The sequence below is a fragment of the Daldinia childiae genome (assembly GCF_008694065.1).
Source record: "Daldinia childiae strain JS-1345 chromosome Unknown Scaffold10, whole genome shotgun sequence".
Lineage (NCBI taxonomy): Eukaryota > Fungi > Ascomycota > Sordariomycetes > Xylariales > Hypoxylaceae > Daldinia > Daldinia childiae.
Genome location: NW_022984651.1, coordinates 194,021 through 211,351, shown reverse-complemented (window position 1 = coordinate 211,351; position 17,331 = coordinate 194,021). Strand labels below are relative to the sequence as shown.

At 45.3% G+C, this 17,331-nt stretch overlaps 2 protein-coding genes across 2 annotated transcripts; both read left to right on the top strand.

Annotated features, from left to right (window-relative positions):
- Nucleotides 1–434: 434 nt before the first annotated feature.
- Nucleotides 435–2,210, top strand: GL218_07798 (glycosyltransferase family 2; the record flags this gene model as incomplete). The annotated part of the gene is made up of 4 exons (XM_033584571.1): nt 435–529; nt 616–1,470; nt 1,627–1,921; nt 1,977–2,210. The coding sequence occupies 4 exons, from the start codon at nt 435–437 to the stop codon at nt 2,208–2,210; spliced, it is 1,479 nt and encodes a 492-aa protein (XP_033441180.1).
- Nucleotides 2,211–13,971: 11,761 nt separating this feature from the next.
- GL218_07797 (Ankyrin-1) lies at nt 13,972–16,986 on the top strand (the record flags this gene model as incomplete). The annotated part of the gene is made up of 3 exons (XM_033584570.1): nt 13,972–14,611; nt 15,257–15,979; nt 16,427–16,986. 3 exons carry the CDS (start codon nt 13,972–13,974, stop codon nt 16,984–16,986), a joined length of 1,923 nt encoding a protein of 640 aa, XP_033441183.1.
- Between the last annotated feature and the right edge of the window lie 345 nt (nt 16,987–17,331).

Here is a 17,331-nt window from a genome sequence, read left to right as displayed (position 1 = left end):
GTCACTTGTTTGCGGTTGCCGCTTGGAGGGGCTGTGGTTTCTATTTATTGCGGCTCTTACAACGAACCAACTACATCCTAGTTCCTCTCCGCAAATTGGAACTTACCTTGCTCGTATTTCTTTCCGAGGTAAAATCAAAAACCAAACAAACAAACAGCTGACTCCATACATCTAGTTACTTGGAAGTCGACTGATAGACACCTGGTGAGGATTTGTCAACTTCTTCCCAGGAGATCACTCAGACGACCGGCTCGTACGCAAAAGCAACGCGCCTTCACAAACTTCCTAGTTAAAATAAGAACAAACAGGAATAAAATTTTGGACCAATTTGGACCTTTCCTAATAGAATTCTTGACAACGACGTTTAATACGTCACAATACATTAATACGTTTATCTGGATCTTTCATCTTTCTCCCGGAGAGAATTATCCACGATGGGCATCACCACACCCCTGCCGGGCCTCTTTCACGTGCCCCTTAGCTTTCTTTCATCACCAAACTTCTGGTGGTATACTTTCTGGCTCTTGTGGTAAGTTATGCGCATTCACAATTGCTGCGGTTTCTTGTATTAGATAACTTCTGGTCCATGTTCTGAAATATCTAACTCTCTACCAGGGTGCACCGCTACCTGCGTCTAGTCGTTCACGTGGTTAGCCACTGGACCTACAAGTCGAAGCCTATTCCCATCAAGCCTAAATACTGCTCTAATGACGTGACGGTCATTATTCCTACCATTCACAACGCCTTCGAGGAGCTTCGTCCCTCACTGGAGAGCATCCTGGCTTGTCGACCGTATGAACTGATCCTCGTGACAACGTTGGATAAGCACGCGGCGCTGGAAAGACTGGTGAAAACCCTCTCGACTTCTAATATTCGCGTGCTGTCCGGGCCTATTGCCAACAAGCGACTTCAAGTCTGCGAGGCGCTTCCCAAGGTGAGGACCGAAATTACTATTATGGCAGATGACGATGTTACTTGGCCGTCCACTCTCATCCCGTGGATCCTTGCTCCCTTCGAAGACCCGAAGATCGGAGGCGTTGGCACTTGCCAACGTGTACGCCGAGAGCCGGACGGATCCCTGTCGACCCAGATCTTCAACTGGCTCGGAGCAGCCTACATCGAGCGCCGCAACTTCGAGATCTCAGCCACCCACAATGTTGACGGAGGAACTTCTTGTATGTCTGGCCGTACCGGGGCTTACCGATCGGAAATCTTGTCGAGCCATGACTTTTTGGAGGGGTTCAAGACCGAGCGATGGCGCGATTATATCCTGAACGCTGACGACGACAATTTCGTGACCCGCTGGCTGGTGAGCCACCAATGGAAGACCTGGATCCAGTACGAACGCGAATGTGAGATCGAGACTACCCTCGAAAATGGCCTTAAATTTCTCTATCAGTGCTCGCGATGGGCGCGAAGTAACTGGCGAAGCAACTGGACGAGTTTGGTTCGAGAGAGATATGTGATTACGTAAGTTTTTCTTACTGCCCTTTTTCGTTTAAACCCCTGTTCCCCATATGTTCTCCCCTTGTCCCCTTGTTCCCTTGTCCCCCTGTCCTCTTGTAACATTAAACTACCCCAACGAGGTTGCTTTTTTCATAAACTAACTATCGTCTTTCGTCTTAGTCAACAACCATGGTCCACTTACGCTCTTCATATTGCAACCTTTACTTCCCTAGCTTTCCTCGTTGATCCCCTTTTACTGGCTTCTCTCTGGTGGGGCACCGAGGGTTGGGACTTGGAAGTTCGCCAGCGCTTGTTCTGGGCTCAGTTTATCTACATGTTCGCTTTCACTAAGGTGGTCAAGCTAATCGGACTCTTTCGACGTAACCCGACCGACATTATCTTCCTCCCTGTCTCCATCATATTCGGCTACTTCCACGGTTTGATCAAGCTATACGCTCTGATAACCTTGAATATGGTAAGGCATATATCAAATCATTGGACTTTTAATCTTAATGCTAATACGGCGATAGACCTCTTGGGGTAGTCGACCCGATGGTGATGCTAACGACGCCTTGCGTATGTCTCCTCGTCCTAGAAGGAGCAACAGCATTGCGACGCCTTCGCCTCGACATGATGATCTCGAACGTATGATCAGCAACGCCTTGGCCTTGCGCAACCACCGCACCAAATATTCCGAGAAAGAACTGCTTCTTGACTACGAGAGAGAAATCCCGCCGATCGCCGTGGTTGCGGGACTATCCTAGTGGCACGTGGGGGTTCTGTTCCGTCACGGATCTTTATTCGGCTATTTTAGCACGAATGATTACGGCCTCCCGACAAGAGGCTACGCATTTTACGATTCATGAATGTTATATCTACGATTCGTTTCACCGAAGGGGCTTATCGGAAGAGGTCAAAACGGTACTCATACGGTATAGGACCGCTACCTGAGACATGGATTGCGGCCAATAGCTTTCAGCCTATAACACGGCATTGGTCTTGGAATTTTTTTTTGGACATAGTTGGGCATCGGCTATTTTATGAACCCCCCTTTTAAAACGGTACCTGGTATTAATTCTTCGTCAGAGAAGGCGGAGGACGGGCTTTTTAGCACACCCGAGTAATAAGTTGACGGCTTTAGGGTTTTAGCATAGTGGACGGCGAATGAGCTAGAGAGAACTCATTTTCGCGCGGTTGCCGTGCGATACTTAATCAGACGGCTTCTACGGGACGGGCAGGTAGCATATTCATTTCCTATATTTCTCTCGCGTCGCATAATTCGGCATGCAGCATTTATTTTTTTCGCGCTCGATTTCGACCAAAAGCAAAATGGTTGGTACGGATTAATGTGTGTGAAGATGTCAGGGATGGATTTGGTTGGAGGGCAAAAATAGGGAATAGATTGTGACTCTAGTCTGCATGGACGTCTTCGGATTCCTCATAGATGTATTAGAGGGGCTACGATTCGAGACCAATGCGAAGCCGAGAAGACAAAAAAAAAAGAAACAAAATAATAAATCTGAAGGGTCTTCTTTTTTTTCTTCACATGCAACTACGTACGTAATGGGACATTGGCCGACTAGGGGGGGAGGAGAGAGAGAATAAAAAAGAGTGCGTCGTACTGCATATACATATACATACATGTAGTAAGATTTTTGATGTGGTGTGACTTGCACTTTTTATTACCTATCCCAGACGTCGATGGGATACGACCTAACCCCCTAAGCTACCGATCCGACACCCCCGCGATATGGAATATTTGTGGTACAACAAACAAGGGGACGACACGGCATATGCTAAATGCGACTGAAAAGAACGCGAGATCAACCATCTGAGGATCCCCTCAGGAGACTTGGTGTTGCACAACATGGCCGGCAACAGTCTCTCAGGGGTTTCTAGAGCATCGCGTAAGAACTGCTAAGCACTATGTCAGCACGCAAGATGAACGAGGGGTTCTTCACCCCCAGCTTTGACCATGCCAAGCTTGAGAGGCTCTGCATTTCCATCCTCATAGGTCCCTTCGCGACCCAGTCGGATCCCTTAACGACTCGTTTGCGCCCCCTCGTGAAATATACCACTTGACTCTTTCGTTATTAAATACGGCTATCACTCGTCATCATCTAGGTCGAGTCTAGACTATCCAGCCTTACCACATTCTATACCTCGTGGTAAGGCTAGGGTAGCTAGTTGTATATACTCAGGCTTCATCAGCTGAGGGCGCAAACCGCCTTTTCCCCATACGACGACTTGCTGCTCGACTAGAGTCAGCTATCTGATATCGTGACGAGACTTAAGTCTAATGCGGACCTTAGATAAGCCGGGCGATTCGGCCCTACGCTCGCTAAGATTCGGTTACCGACGCAGTAATTATCGAAATACGCTCTCGTGCTGCTGCGGGATATGCCTGTCACCCATCCATCCTACCTGGAGCCAGGAATGCCCCGGATCATTCCAGATCTTGGGTCGCGGTCATCTCGGGGCGATGCTCTTCGCTTGGACTTAGCGAAACGCATAAGCCACCCACCTGGAACCATGCGAGATGACTGATGAGGGGAAATTCCCGGAATACTAGGAAGAGAGAGGAGTCCAAAGAGGATCGAAAGACGTCGACTCCACCCGTCCTAACGTTTAGCACAAAGTCAACCCATTCCTATGTCGTCTTAGCCCTGAGCCTGCGTAGATTACTTATGGGTAAACCCCGCAATTACATCTGAATTCGTGATCGTGCTCGATGTGACCCGGTCCCTAGGCCATCGCCTTTCTAAGTCTTCGTGCCGCGGCAAACGGCTTGGCTAGCTTGGTACTTGCTGGTTACCGCGTAGGTACAGATCTAGATCACGTACCCGATACGGCGGAAGGTTACAACGGTTATCTACGTTTGCAATATTCCGATTACCACATGGCATCTAGCTTGTTTGTTCTACGACAAAAATGGACACATCCGGACTTTGTTCGACTTTACGGAGGGACTCGGTTTCGGTGTCTCTTAAGACGCGGGCCGAGTACGCTCATATGCGCATGTCCTCTTAGTGTCTCAGTGGGGAATTGTGACATCCGGTGCAGATACGGCAGATATGTAGATTGACTGGTGATTTATCACTTCGCTTCTCCAGCTTATCTGACGTTGACTGTGCGACCGCAGCTGCAGGAGGACGCGATCCCACCACTGTGGTCCTGACGGAGCTAATTTAGGAGTAAAACATGAATAAAGAGATACTCCTTGTCTAGGCTGTTACCACGAGAGGCTACCTGCATGTCTTGGCGAAGGTTGGATACAGAACGGATTGGTTTCTAAGCAGCCCTTGCGACTGATACCCCCTGATACCCCCCCCCCTCCCCCCTTCGACTTGAGAGTATTACTTGAGTACCTAAGGTATTGTATGTGTAGAGGTAGGTTAGGTAGGTAATATGTAGGTAATGTGTAGGTAATACCTAGACAAAAGGACGTAGTCCCGTCTCCTGCACGAGGTACATAAAGCTATAGAGGGACCTACTGACGCCCGATACCAAGGCCTACGTAGTAGGTCTACGCCAATGCGATATCACTTGCATGCGCAACGACGCTAACTTTCCGGAAGAGGGAGTGGTGACACAACTTTACCTTACCTTACCCTCATCACCAACTATGAGAGGTTCGAACGATGACACCGGCTTCGTACGCCTCGTCGCCTATAGGCTTCTCGCTACCGGCATTAGTGCTTATCTTCCAGGGACGAACACGACAACCGCGCATCCGTGTCTCGCTAATCCACCGGAGGCGGAGATGGATAAGGATGATGAAGACGACGTCAAACTCCGTATAGGGATGTCACAAGAGCAGCTAAAATTTAATAATGCGCGCTCACGGGAGCTGAAAAAAAGGGAAGGATCCGGTCACGATTCCGATCTAGATTTTATCGGGTGAGACGGGGTTCTTCTTAACCGGGTAACAGAGAGGGAAAGCAAGAAACGGCTGACGAGAGATTCGAACATCAGCCGTGGTAGAGTTAGAAACCATATCCCGGCAATGAACCATTGGACCCTGCTAGTCCGAGATCCTAAAGTGATCTCTCCAAGGACTCTCCTCGATCGACGATCACACCAGCGGAATACGTACCGCATTACTGAATGGGGCATATAGGTGTGGGTAGGTAGGGGGATAAGATGGGTAAGATGGGTAAGCAATCTATCCAAGGCTACCATAGTACGTAAGGTGTGCAGGTGAAGACTTTAAGATGCAGATATGACGATCGGCGACCTCGATCTTGACGCGATGACGATGATAGAGCATACCTACATGAAAAGAAAACCCCCCAGCCAGCCAGCTTAACATAATACTCGTCAGGGCTAAGAGTTTAAGATACTACACAGTACACCCTCTTTCGTCTCCGGATTTCGTTCCCCTTTTCCGCTAACCAACCTTGGGCAATGAACAAGCATTTACTACGCAATACATATAATGTAGTATACCATGTAGTATGCCATATAGTATACAATGTAGTATAATTCCAACTTAACTATCTGCAACGCTAAGCTAGCAATCAGCGGCTCCATATACTTTGCCCTCCCTTTCTCACTCGCGCATTTACTAGTACCATAGTCGTACCGTATCTACTATGTAATATGTACACGCGAGACTGCAAACCAAAGGCCAGCGTGTACTACATAATACAGGACCGCGCTAATCACGAACCACGCCAAAAAAGATCCTAGACGGTTTGTAACTTTGCGAGCCGCGCTTAACCTCATCCTCTCGGACCTGCGTCTACCATCATGCATGACCTTACAAATAAGGTGGGTAGTAGAGGACGAGGGTTGAAGAGGGAGGGGAGGGGGGGAGGCTACACTATGGACTCGCATGCATCTGCGCTATCTATCGAAACCCCCCTAGCTTTCCCTTTAACGGGTATGGTACCGCACGCCCTTATTTATGCAACCTGGAGTTTTGAAGATGGCTGTCTCCATTGTGACATATGTATGTGTATGCGTGCCCATATGCAAGCTGGACGATAAAAGTACCGTAACGAAGAACTCAAAAAAAAAAAGAAAAAAAGAAGGGAGCACAACATGACATGACGGCCTGTTTGCTATTAATAGAAGAGAACCAAGCGGCGTATACGAAGAGCAATTGATAACTGAGGTATCGTATATATTCCCAGGTTTTTTCTTCGACAGATGCGCGAAACCATCATCATGATGACGACAGAAGACGAATAGAAGAGATCGGATTCGAAATCTCAATCTTCGACCTCGTGCGAGACGCTTAGATCGAGATTGTCTCCGAGGTCTAAGACGGCTTGGCGGCAGACTTTCCTATTTCCTATCCGAGACACAACGTGGTAGTCCTCGCGTGCTCTTGCGTATGGGATACCTAAGGTACTACATACCTACCCTAGGTATGTATGTATGTATGTATGTATGGGATATTGTGAAATGAAGATGTACCTCGATGCATACATCTATAGTACGTGCCTCTTTCGTACATGGGTACATGCGCAGGCGAGAGGTGCTACATGAGAAGTACAAGTTAGCGTTGGAGCATATACATATGGACATAGTGGAATAGTGTATGTAGGTAGGTCGTGTATAGGACGTCGTCTACATCATCATCATCATCATCAACTATAACACGTATAACCAACCTACTTCGATATGGTAGGAGACGCATAATTACCTAGGTATCCAAACTTCCCTCACATCTGTCTCCCATCTCTCTCCCCTGCAGAGTTCTTCGTTCGACTAGGTATTAACATAAATGACATATAGCTCTTAAAGAGTGCGAAGCATGTCGTGGGTATAGCATAGCATAGCACCTCTTAAGGTACATTAATTAGCGGAATCCCGCAGTAGCAGCCCCGGTATTGTCTCCTCCTAGCGTGCTACCTCCCGGACTATTCTGTAAGTTGGTAGAGTGGAAATGGAAAGCAGAGACGCTAATCATTCGGTATCGTAGCAGGTCTTTTCCTTTCTGGAGGGACCGGACCTGGTCTTTTTTTTTTGGTTTCTTTTTTTTTTCTTTTTTTTTTTGCAGATCTCTCTCCTGGTCGATCCTTAGTGGACGTCATGCACGAAATTCAGATTGATGATTTTCTTCAGAAACAAAAAAAAAGTCGACGGATCAGCGCAGCGGTTGTAGTGTAACGCTGCCGGTCTTTTTCAGGGATTTGGGGGGTTAAGTCCAACGTTAATACATAAGTTGGGGGCACCGTACCTTGCCTAATAACAAGTAACCCCCATCCAACCCCCCTTATTACATGTAGGCACTTGGCCTTTTTTCAAAATCCTCAAATCCTCAAAATTCTCGGCCGGGTTTTGTGATTCGATTTCGAAATGTCCCGTTTAGGCTCCAGATCTGGAAGCTAGGTAAGTAAGTATCTAACCTAATGTATGCGCTCATTCGCACACACATTATATCCTTTACGTAGATCCACGTTGATGGATCTCGTCGTAGTGCTAAGAGCGATCTGCCCGCCGGCGGCCAGCACGTCGCATCTTCCTAGTGCCATTCCGCGCAAGTGGAGACGACGCCGTTAGTCGGTTTACGGATAGTGGAATTACTGCATGCTACCTCCTCCTTCTCGGCCATACGACAACGCATCTACCCAGGTTAGCAGGTTATACGCCAATAAAGGTTGTCGTATGTAATAGGTAATATGTATGAGTGATGCAAGATGTTCCTCGTAAATACGTTGCCAATTTCGACGTGCTAAGGATTATAGGAAGAGTTTCGTCAAGATCCACAGGGTATTATTTGCTTCCTCCCCACTTCCCCAAATCCAATGATGGCATGATGATGTCGTCAGATAAGGGGTCCTGTCCTGTCTGGAGGGAACCGACGGCAGGCTAGCAGTTTGATCTGGCCGTGGCAATAAGCTTATCAGAGCCGAACCAGATTCGTGGGACCGCAGACGGACTGTGAGCGCCCGGACGGGGTAAGCAGGCGAGATCTAGATAGACCTAGAGCACGATCTAGACTCCCGGAGATCGTCTGGGGAAGCTGATCCGGCCGCCGGTTTGCGCCGCCGCGGCGTAGTAAGTACCTACGCAGCTATCAAATACGGGTTTACTTAACCTATCCTACCGAGAGACCCAGTCTATAATCTATAATAAACTTACGCCTTTATTAACTACCGTTGTATATGTGCTCGCATGCGTTCTTATAATACCCCACGTTCGTATTAATGTGGAAAAATAGCATACCTTAGGTAAGCTTGGTGGGAAGACCGGGCTGGCATAATAGATCTTGTTATGATTCTGGTCGAAGCTATAGTAAATTTGATGAGGATATACTTAAATTGGTCCTACTAAAATAACATGATGAATTGTATTTGTAAAAAATTAGTTGTTGATTATCGTCGCCATACAACTTTCTATAAGGAATTATAAACCTAGGATATAACACCTGCGCTTTTGTTTACTTGGACACCTAGATGCCAGGGGATACACTGGTGCTGCTTCGGTTGGCATCATATTGACTTCTACTCGTTGATCTTTTTTGGATCTTAAAGTAACTAGTAGGGAGTGTTAGCTGCAACTCCATCTATCTCGGACTGACTTCGCTCACGTACCTATAATGTTTTGTTGCTAGGCTTTCGCTACCATTTCCATCCCATCCTTTCTTTGATCGCTTAGATATATTGCTCAATAGTTTCGCTGTCTCACCAATAGGCCTCATTTTCTTCGTGACTTGGGTTTGGCATGCTGGAACTTCATTCGGGGGCTGTGGGGATCTGCTACGGGGTATATAGATAGTAACTTTTTCTTTATCAGCCATCTTCCAGTTAATGTGTATCGAGTATTTAGAAAGCTCTCCCTAGTTCTGTCCTCATGAAAATAAAATAAACCTTTTAAGGCATTACATGTGTATACGTTGATTTGGACTGATCGGATGGAAAGGATCGCAATTTCAAGTCCGCTGCCTGGGGGTATTTTCGAAGTTATCACTTCTATGAGGGCTTCTTGCTTTCCTTCTCGAGGTGATCAATTTTCCCCTTAGAAATTATAGTACTTAGCTGTCAGCGTACGTGTAGCTGGAAACCTTCTCGGCCTTGGCTTCTAGCTAGTCGGCTTGTTTCCTTCCTCTTATTCATTAAAGACCCGAGCTCGCGGTGTGGCATGCTTGGGATCGAGGCTGACCGGAATGACACTCACCTGAAAAAGATCGATGAGTGGCTCCCACCGCGCCTGAATACCCGCTACCGGCGCTGGGATAGCACTGCTACTTGCATATGGTATAGATATTGTGTTACCTTCGTTGTTTCTTGTAGTACATGAGCCCTTCATTAAAGAGTTATGTCTTCGCCGCCACGTTAGTCTCTCAGACGTTGTCCTCCATCCTGGAATAGAAGCATGCTAATTAAGATGATGAAACCAGCTCCATGAGATCTCAACGTTAGAAAATACTTATTTACTGGCTAAGTGGTTTTTCATGCCGAAGAACGTTTTGTTCAAAGTAGGTTATCCCGGCGTCAGATGCGTCGATATCACCCCCGGGAATGCCTCTCCGCTGCCTCAGCTGGTTGAATTTATCGTTCAAGAGACACGATTGTTAACATTTATCTAAGCCACTCGGTTCCCTGAGGAATGGACAACAATCTGGCCATATTGTAGAGAATCCTGGCAGGCATATAGGAAGTAGCAGAATAGCAGGGTATCGCTCAGTGTAATTAACATGTAGGGAGTATCACGTACCCCGAATACGCATATGGCGGAGAATTCATTGTAAGTGCCTAAGATAGCTTTTCATAAAATAATAGAATAAGGGATGTTAGTTATAGCCTAAGGTTTTTGAATAAAGCTGCCTACTCACCTACTCATCCCATGCAAAATTCTCCTCAAATTCACTTTCTGAGGCACACGTAAGACAAGTACCATGTGTTAGATACCTCCTATTATAAAGGTATTATCCATATTTTCTTAATAAAGAACGAGTTGAAACTCCTAAGCCTGATCGCTAACTAAACCTAAATACGCCATGTTTTATTCGTTGCGTTTTGCTTCAAGAAAAAAATTTTTTTTTTAAAAAAAAAAGTATCATACGGAATATACCCTTACAAAAAAGAAAAGATTATGTAGATAACTAGTTTAGTTATTTAACATTTTCTTCCTGCTTTGACACTTTTTCGGTGTAACTAGATTTATCATACCTGTTCTCATCTTAGTTCCGTAGGGTTACATTTGGAGGCGTTACAATATGCTGTCCTATTGGTATACGATGACAAGGCAGATTTATGAAAAAGGAAGAGTGGCAATGTTATGCTTATAATATAATCACCCGGAATCCACACTCAGAGCGCATGCAGCTAATCAAGAGACGCCAACGCAGATTACCTTGGGCTCACAGGTAGTTGATTGGTCTGTGCATTGCAGCCTCACGTAAGTAAGCCAGCGTTTGATTTATTGAGGCTTAGAGGCCTCCGGTAGCTAAGCCTACCTTGATTACTTCATTATGTGAATTCTATCGTCTAAAATGCGACCAACTCTCCCAAGCGTCTCATAGGGTAATGATGGAGATACCACAGGAAGAAGTGGTAGTTGGCCAAGGGGGTATTCCGGACGTTGACCCTAATGTGCCGGTATCTCCGAATCCGTCATCAGATACGAATCGACAGAGGTAAGCCTTAAAAGATATTATGAGTAATTACTGTATCCAAATAGGTACTGCTATGATAATATTGAGAGTACTTAGCTGACGACTAAATAGATGTAGGTTTAGGCGAGATCTCTGGGAAGCGGCTCTCCAGAAACTTGAACAATCCAATCGAAAACTGGCGTCAAGTTTTCGGGATGATATCAAAACGAGGCCAGAAGATGCTGAGATCATCAGTCTAGTGCTTAAGCAAGCAACTGAGCTGTATAATGAGTACCGGAAAAAGTTGTTGGAACATAGTGAAGGAACCTCGAAGAAAAGATACGTAGGATGGAATAAGATCCATAAAACGATAAACTCTATAATGCAGTTAAAAGGGCTCTTGGATGCTGGCTTGAAACTTGACCCTTCTGGATACGGTAATTCCCGTCAGTGTACTTGCGCTGTTTAATACCTGCTAACTCTAGCTATACAGGAGCAATTGCTTGGGCAGCTACTTCATTTTGGTTTCAGGTAAAGTCTTAACCTAGGTATTCAGACAGTTTATTAGACGGTGTGCTAACATCTTCATAGATGGCTATCAACTATAAAGACAAAGCTGGCTCAGTCCTTGATGGGGCTGAGTATTTAACCCACCTACTTGCACGTTATGCTCTAATCGAGATTCGATTTATTACGACATCTTCTAGCGTCTTAGACGAACTTGAAGCATGTGTAGTTGGCGTATACGAATCAATAATAGAGTATTTAGCAGAAATGAGAAATTTTCAAAGCCAAACGAAACTAGGTATTCCCATTGGGCCCCCCCTATAACCTATTTTGGAATAAATCCCAGCATATATCTTACAATCGGCTTAGGCATTATCTTCAAAAGCATCACACCTTTGTCTGATAGCGCATTGAAGAAGCTCAAAGATTCTGTTTATAGTAAGGACCAAGAGGTGGATAGATGGACGACATTAATAGAGAATGAATGTAGGAATATGGATGTATACTGTGTTATAACTGTGCTTATAGTATTATAGGTCATACATCCCAGATCAAGGAGCTCAAAGCAAGAGCGGAAGCTCTAACTTTGCCGATATATCAGATAAACCAGAAAATGTTATATACTGATGAATATGTTCGAAGTAAGTCAGAAATTCCAGTGCAGGAGAGTGCTTACTTTCCGAATAGGACAAAATAAACGGGACGTTTTGGACTGGATTTCAACTACGAACCCTAGCTTCCATCATAAATTAGCCCGCGATAAGGCGGTCGGACCCGAGAGACAAGCACCTGGGACGTGGATTTTAGATGAACCAGAATATAGATACTGGCAGACCGCAATAATCCCTTCAGTTTTGTGGCTCTCCGGAGACCGTAAGTGTTTCAACAGCCTCACGTCAATCACAATATATCTAAGCTAACCTAGGCTCAGTCGGAACGGGAAAAACCATTCTGATGTAAAGACTTGATCCTATCCTTTAAGGTGGCTATACTTGTATGCTAACTATTTTAGATCAACTATGATCGAGCATATCAAAACTCTTTACGGTAAACAGAACCAAGGCACACTGGCTTACTTTTATTGTTCAGGAACACTAGGAACGAACGTTGATTCTATCCTTCGAAGCATCCTAAGACAGCTATCAGAGAGCAAAAAGGGACTGGATATGGTGGTAGAACAATGGACAGCAAAATTATGTGGTAAATATTTGCTCACATTGGATGAAGCTAAAAGGATGATAAAGACTCTTGTCAGCCTTAACGGCAAGACCCAAACGACTATTATCATTGATGCTCTCGATGAGATAAGCCTAAAGGACTTATCTACTCTATTCGATTTCTTGAATGATCTTCTTCGTATGGATACGACCAACTGCCTGTTAAAGGTTCTCCTGTCGAGCCGACCAGAAATGCGAGTCAGTGATGCACTTGACCTTTGGCCCAGAATTAAAGTCAATCCCTTGAAGACAAAAGATGACATGTCGCTCTACATCAGCACTGAAGTAGAGAGCCGTCTCAGATACAACTCTAAAGTACACACGATAAAAGAGAAGATTAAAACGACTCTCATGGAAAAAGCTCACGGAATGTCAGTATCTCCACTCTCAGTATGAAACGAATAATTGACCTTATACTTATTCAATAGGTTCGCTTACATTGAATTCGCCATTGACTATGTCTGCAACTCACTCGACGGCGGTATGGAGACGGCCCTAGATGAACTTCCTAGAGGTTTGGAAGACATGTATAATGCTCTTTTTGAAAAAGTGAAGAGCGATCGATATGCAGAACTTGCAAGGCGTGTTATTCTATGGTTATCCGAGGCAAAGACGCCTCTCCCATCCAAAAGCCTAATCGCTGCAGTCTGTGTCAAGTCGAAAGTAAACCCAACTACTCTTACCCCGGAAGAGATTATTCGGGTATGCCATCATCTGGTAATTTTCAACAAGAAGTGCGATCACTTCGATTTCAGGCATTTTTCGGTTCTGGAATTTATTAAAAAAGACAAACTGAACAATTATAAATCAGTAGATGCGCATGCATTACTTGCTGAGACATGTCTCAGTGTTCTCTTCCAGACCAACGTTAGACAAATGCTGAGAAGCAACGAATTCGAACTGGAGCCAAATTCACTGGCAGGTTACGCAATAATTTACTGGGCCTTTCATTGCCAAAATTGCGATTCAGTGAGAAGAGACAACAAGGGTACCCTGAAAGCGTTATTTTCCTCTTTTATAGGGGAAGGTCGCGCCACCGCTGCATTCAAGGATTGGAGACGAGTATTTTCCCGACCTCAGAAAATCGGAAGGCGTAATTATAGACATTGGTACCGTTTAACACAAGCGGACTTCACGAGTCAAATATTATGGCAAGAGAAACAAACTTCAGTAAGCCCTTTTAGTGTGGCTTGCCTATTTGACCTCTGGGAAGTTATTGAAGCATCAACTATTGACGATGAACGGTTGTCGATGGGTATCATATTAGCATCAAGATACGGGCATATAAGAGTAGTCAAACTATTACTAGAAGAGGAGTCAAGACGTGATTTTCTTCTTAATGTCGGATCTCCATCTTATTGGTTCCGGACACCGTTAACGGAGGCGGCAGCAAGGGGTCATAAGGAGGTTGTCTCGCTGCTTCTCGAATTCGGTGCTGATTTGAACCTGACCAATTACGCAGGACGATCAGCGCTCCATGGGGCGACGCATGGCGGACATAAGCTAACGGTTGAAGAATTACTCGACCAGGGAGCTAATATAGATATCCAAGACATGCATGGAAAGACCCCTCTAGGAGAAGCAATCGCTAAAGGATACGAGTCAATTGCACAATTACTTTTGGATTGCGGTGCTGATCCTAACGCTCACTGTAGCAATCAAATGGAATATCCATTGCATATAGCTGCTAAAGGGAGCACAGAGGAGATGATTAAGGCACTCTTGGCCAAAGGGGCACTTCGAGATAAACGTAATATATGGGAGGAGACGCCCATTCATTCAGCTGCAAGACAGGGAGATGCGTCTAGGATGAAGCTGTTTCTTGAAAATAACCCTACATGGAATATTGAAGAGGATGTCAACTTTACAGTCTTACACAAGGCTGCAGAGTGTGGACATGCCCGAGTAGTAGAACTACTCTTAGAAGAAGGGTTAGATGCTAACGTTCAAGATAACGAAGGGAAAACAGCTTTACACTTAGCAGCGACTAGGCATGAATCTGTTATCCGGATCCTACTAGAGAGAAATGCTGATCCAAATATCCAAGATCATTACGAGAGAACACCGTTGCATATATCGATCAGAGGAATCAAGTGCCAAGATATCCCACCCCAATATCCTTCGCCGGAATTGATCACATCAGTGATAAAGCTGCTTCTTAGCTGTGGAGCTGATCCTCAACTCAAGGATAAGGACGGTAGGACAGCACTACATTACGCCATAGCCCATGGGCTAAGAGTCGTGCTATTTATGGGCGCAGGGGCTAATGTAAACTCGCCTGATAATAACGGATTGACACCCCTACACTATGCAACATTCTTTGCAATGGAGGAAGATGTGCATATGCTCCTAGATAAAGGAGCTAACATAGAAGCTCAAGACTTCGACGGAAGGACACCATTACATTTTCTGCTTGTGATACTTACGCATCAAGGGAATGGCCAAGATGACATTTGGAGCCTATCAGAAACACGACCTAAAGAAAATTTAGAGCGAAAGGAGGGAATAATTCGACTACTGGTAACACGAGGGGCAGATGTTAGAACGAAAGATCATAGAGGAAGAACACCTTTACATACCGTAGCCTCTCTAGGATATCTAGCAGTGGCGCAGCTTCTCATGGAGAACGACGCCAATATCACAGCGAGAGATTACCGCGGGAAGACAGCCTTACACGAAGCTACCTCATCTGGTAAAGATAAAATGGTGCGGTACCTTGTGGAAAAGGGGGCCGATGTAACAGCACAGGATCAAAACAGAGAAACTCCTCTACACCTAATATGTGGCCAAGGTAACATAGGAATTGTTGAGTTATTATTAGCAAATGGAGCTAGTATCGACTCGAGGGATGATCAAGGTCGAACTGCGCTACTTAGAGCAGCAGAGAATTATCATCATGCTGTGGTACGTCTACTGGTAAAGAAAGGGGCGAACGCTGCAATAGCCGACAAGCGCGGGAAGACAGCGTTAAACTATATGGCTTCCAAAAGAGACCGGGTCACCGTGGAGTTTCTGATAGAAAATGGCGCCGACGTTAATGCAAGAGACAATCTTGGAAGGACTGCATTACTGGAAGCTCTAGGGATTGAATCCGCTGCGTGGAAACATACTACATGGGGACACCCTACGCCATGCGAAGAAACTAAGAAGGGAGTTGAAGCTTTAGTCCAACTACTCATTGAAAAAGACGCCGACGCCTCTGCAAAAGATAAGCATGGAACAGCTGTATTGCACATGGCGGCGCAGCATGGACTTGATGGTATAATGCGGTCGTTGCTCAACAGGAAAGCCAGCGTGATAATTGGTGACATGGACAATACGAAGACCATGAACAACTCGTGTGGCCCATGGCAAAGCTGTGATGAAGCCATATGGGGAAAGGGCCTTTTAGATATACAAGATAAGACCGGACACACAGCTTTGCATCTGGCATCAGTAGCACCCTCTGAAGAAGTCGTACAGTTACTTTTAGAAAGAGGAGCAATGCCCAATATTCAAAATGATTATGGGCAGACAGCATTACACTTGGGAGTAGAGGTCCAGTCTCTTGGTGTAACGGAATTACTTATTAGACACGGGGTTCATGTTCATATCCCCGACGAAGGTGGAAAGACAGCAATACACGTGGCTGGAACATATCTCGACGGGAGAACGAATGCCGCTAAAATGGAAATGGTGCTAAGATTGCTGCTGGAAAATAAATCAGATGCTAACTCCGTGGATAACGAAGGAAGAACGGCCCTCCACGAGGTAATCAAGGGACATCAAGGAATACTGATTAAATCTGCACAAGTGTTATTAGAGAATGGCGCTGATCCTAATATTCAGGATAACACAGGAAAAACGCCTCTTCACGAAGCCGCAAGTGTGCCTTCTCGCAGACAGAGGGAGTACGAAACACTCATTGACGTATTTTTGAGACACGGGAGCGACCTAGATATTCAAGATAAAAATGGTGGAACACCATTACACATCGCCTCGATGAAACAAGACACGGAATTGGTACAGGTTCTTTTGAAGAAGGGGTCAGATCCAAACATCCGAGATAGAGATGGTAGAACACTACTACACATGGTCTCCGCGGAAAGGGGTATCGAATTAGCGAGAGCTGCTTTAGAAAAAGGGGGAAATCCGAATATTCAAGATAACAACGGTAGGACGCCGCTACATATCGCTCTCACGAAATCCAACAGGAGATTGGCTAGGATTCTCTTGGAGAATGGGGCTAACCCTAACATTGTAGATAAGGAGGAGTCAAGCTTGTAGGGGATATCGTGAAGTCATCGGCGCGCTTTCGTATTTTAGCTAGAAACTATATATGTAGAATTATGAAATACTCTGCTGTATTAATTTTTAGAAACTTAATATTAACATATAACTACATGTACCAATAAAATCGTAATTGTCAAATATGAGTACACCGGTATTATGTATAAGGCTGATGACTAATTCGGGCAACACACGATATGCGGGGATCGGGACACGCTAAAATTAACTTTCGGGACCGGGATAGGCTAGGCTACCTTCCTCAGTTAAGCTTTGAGCTCCGCGTCCTTCTTTCCATCCGGAATTATCATCCGTTATTGATTCAATTTCCACTTGCTATATTGA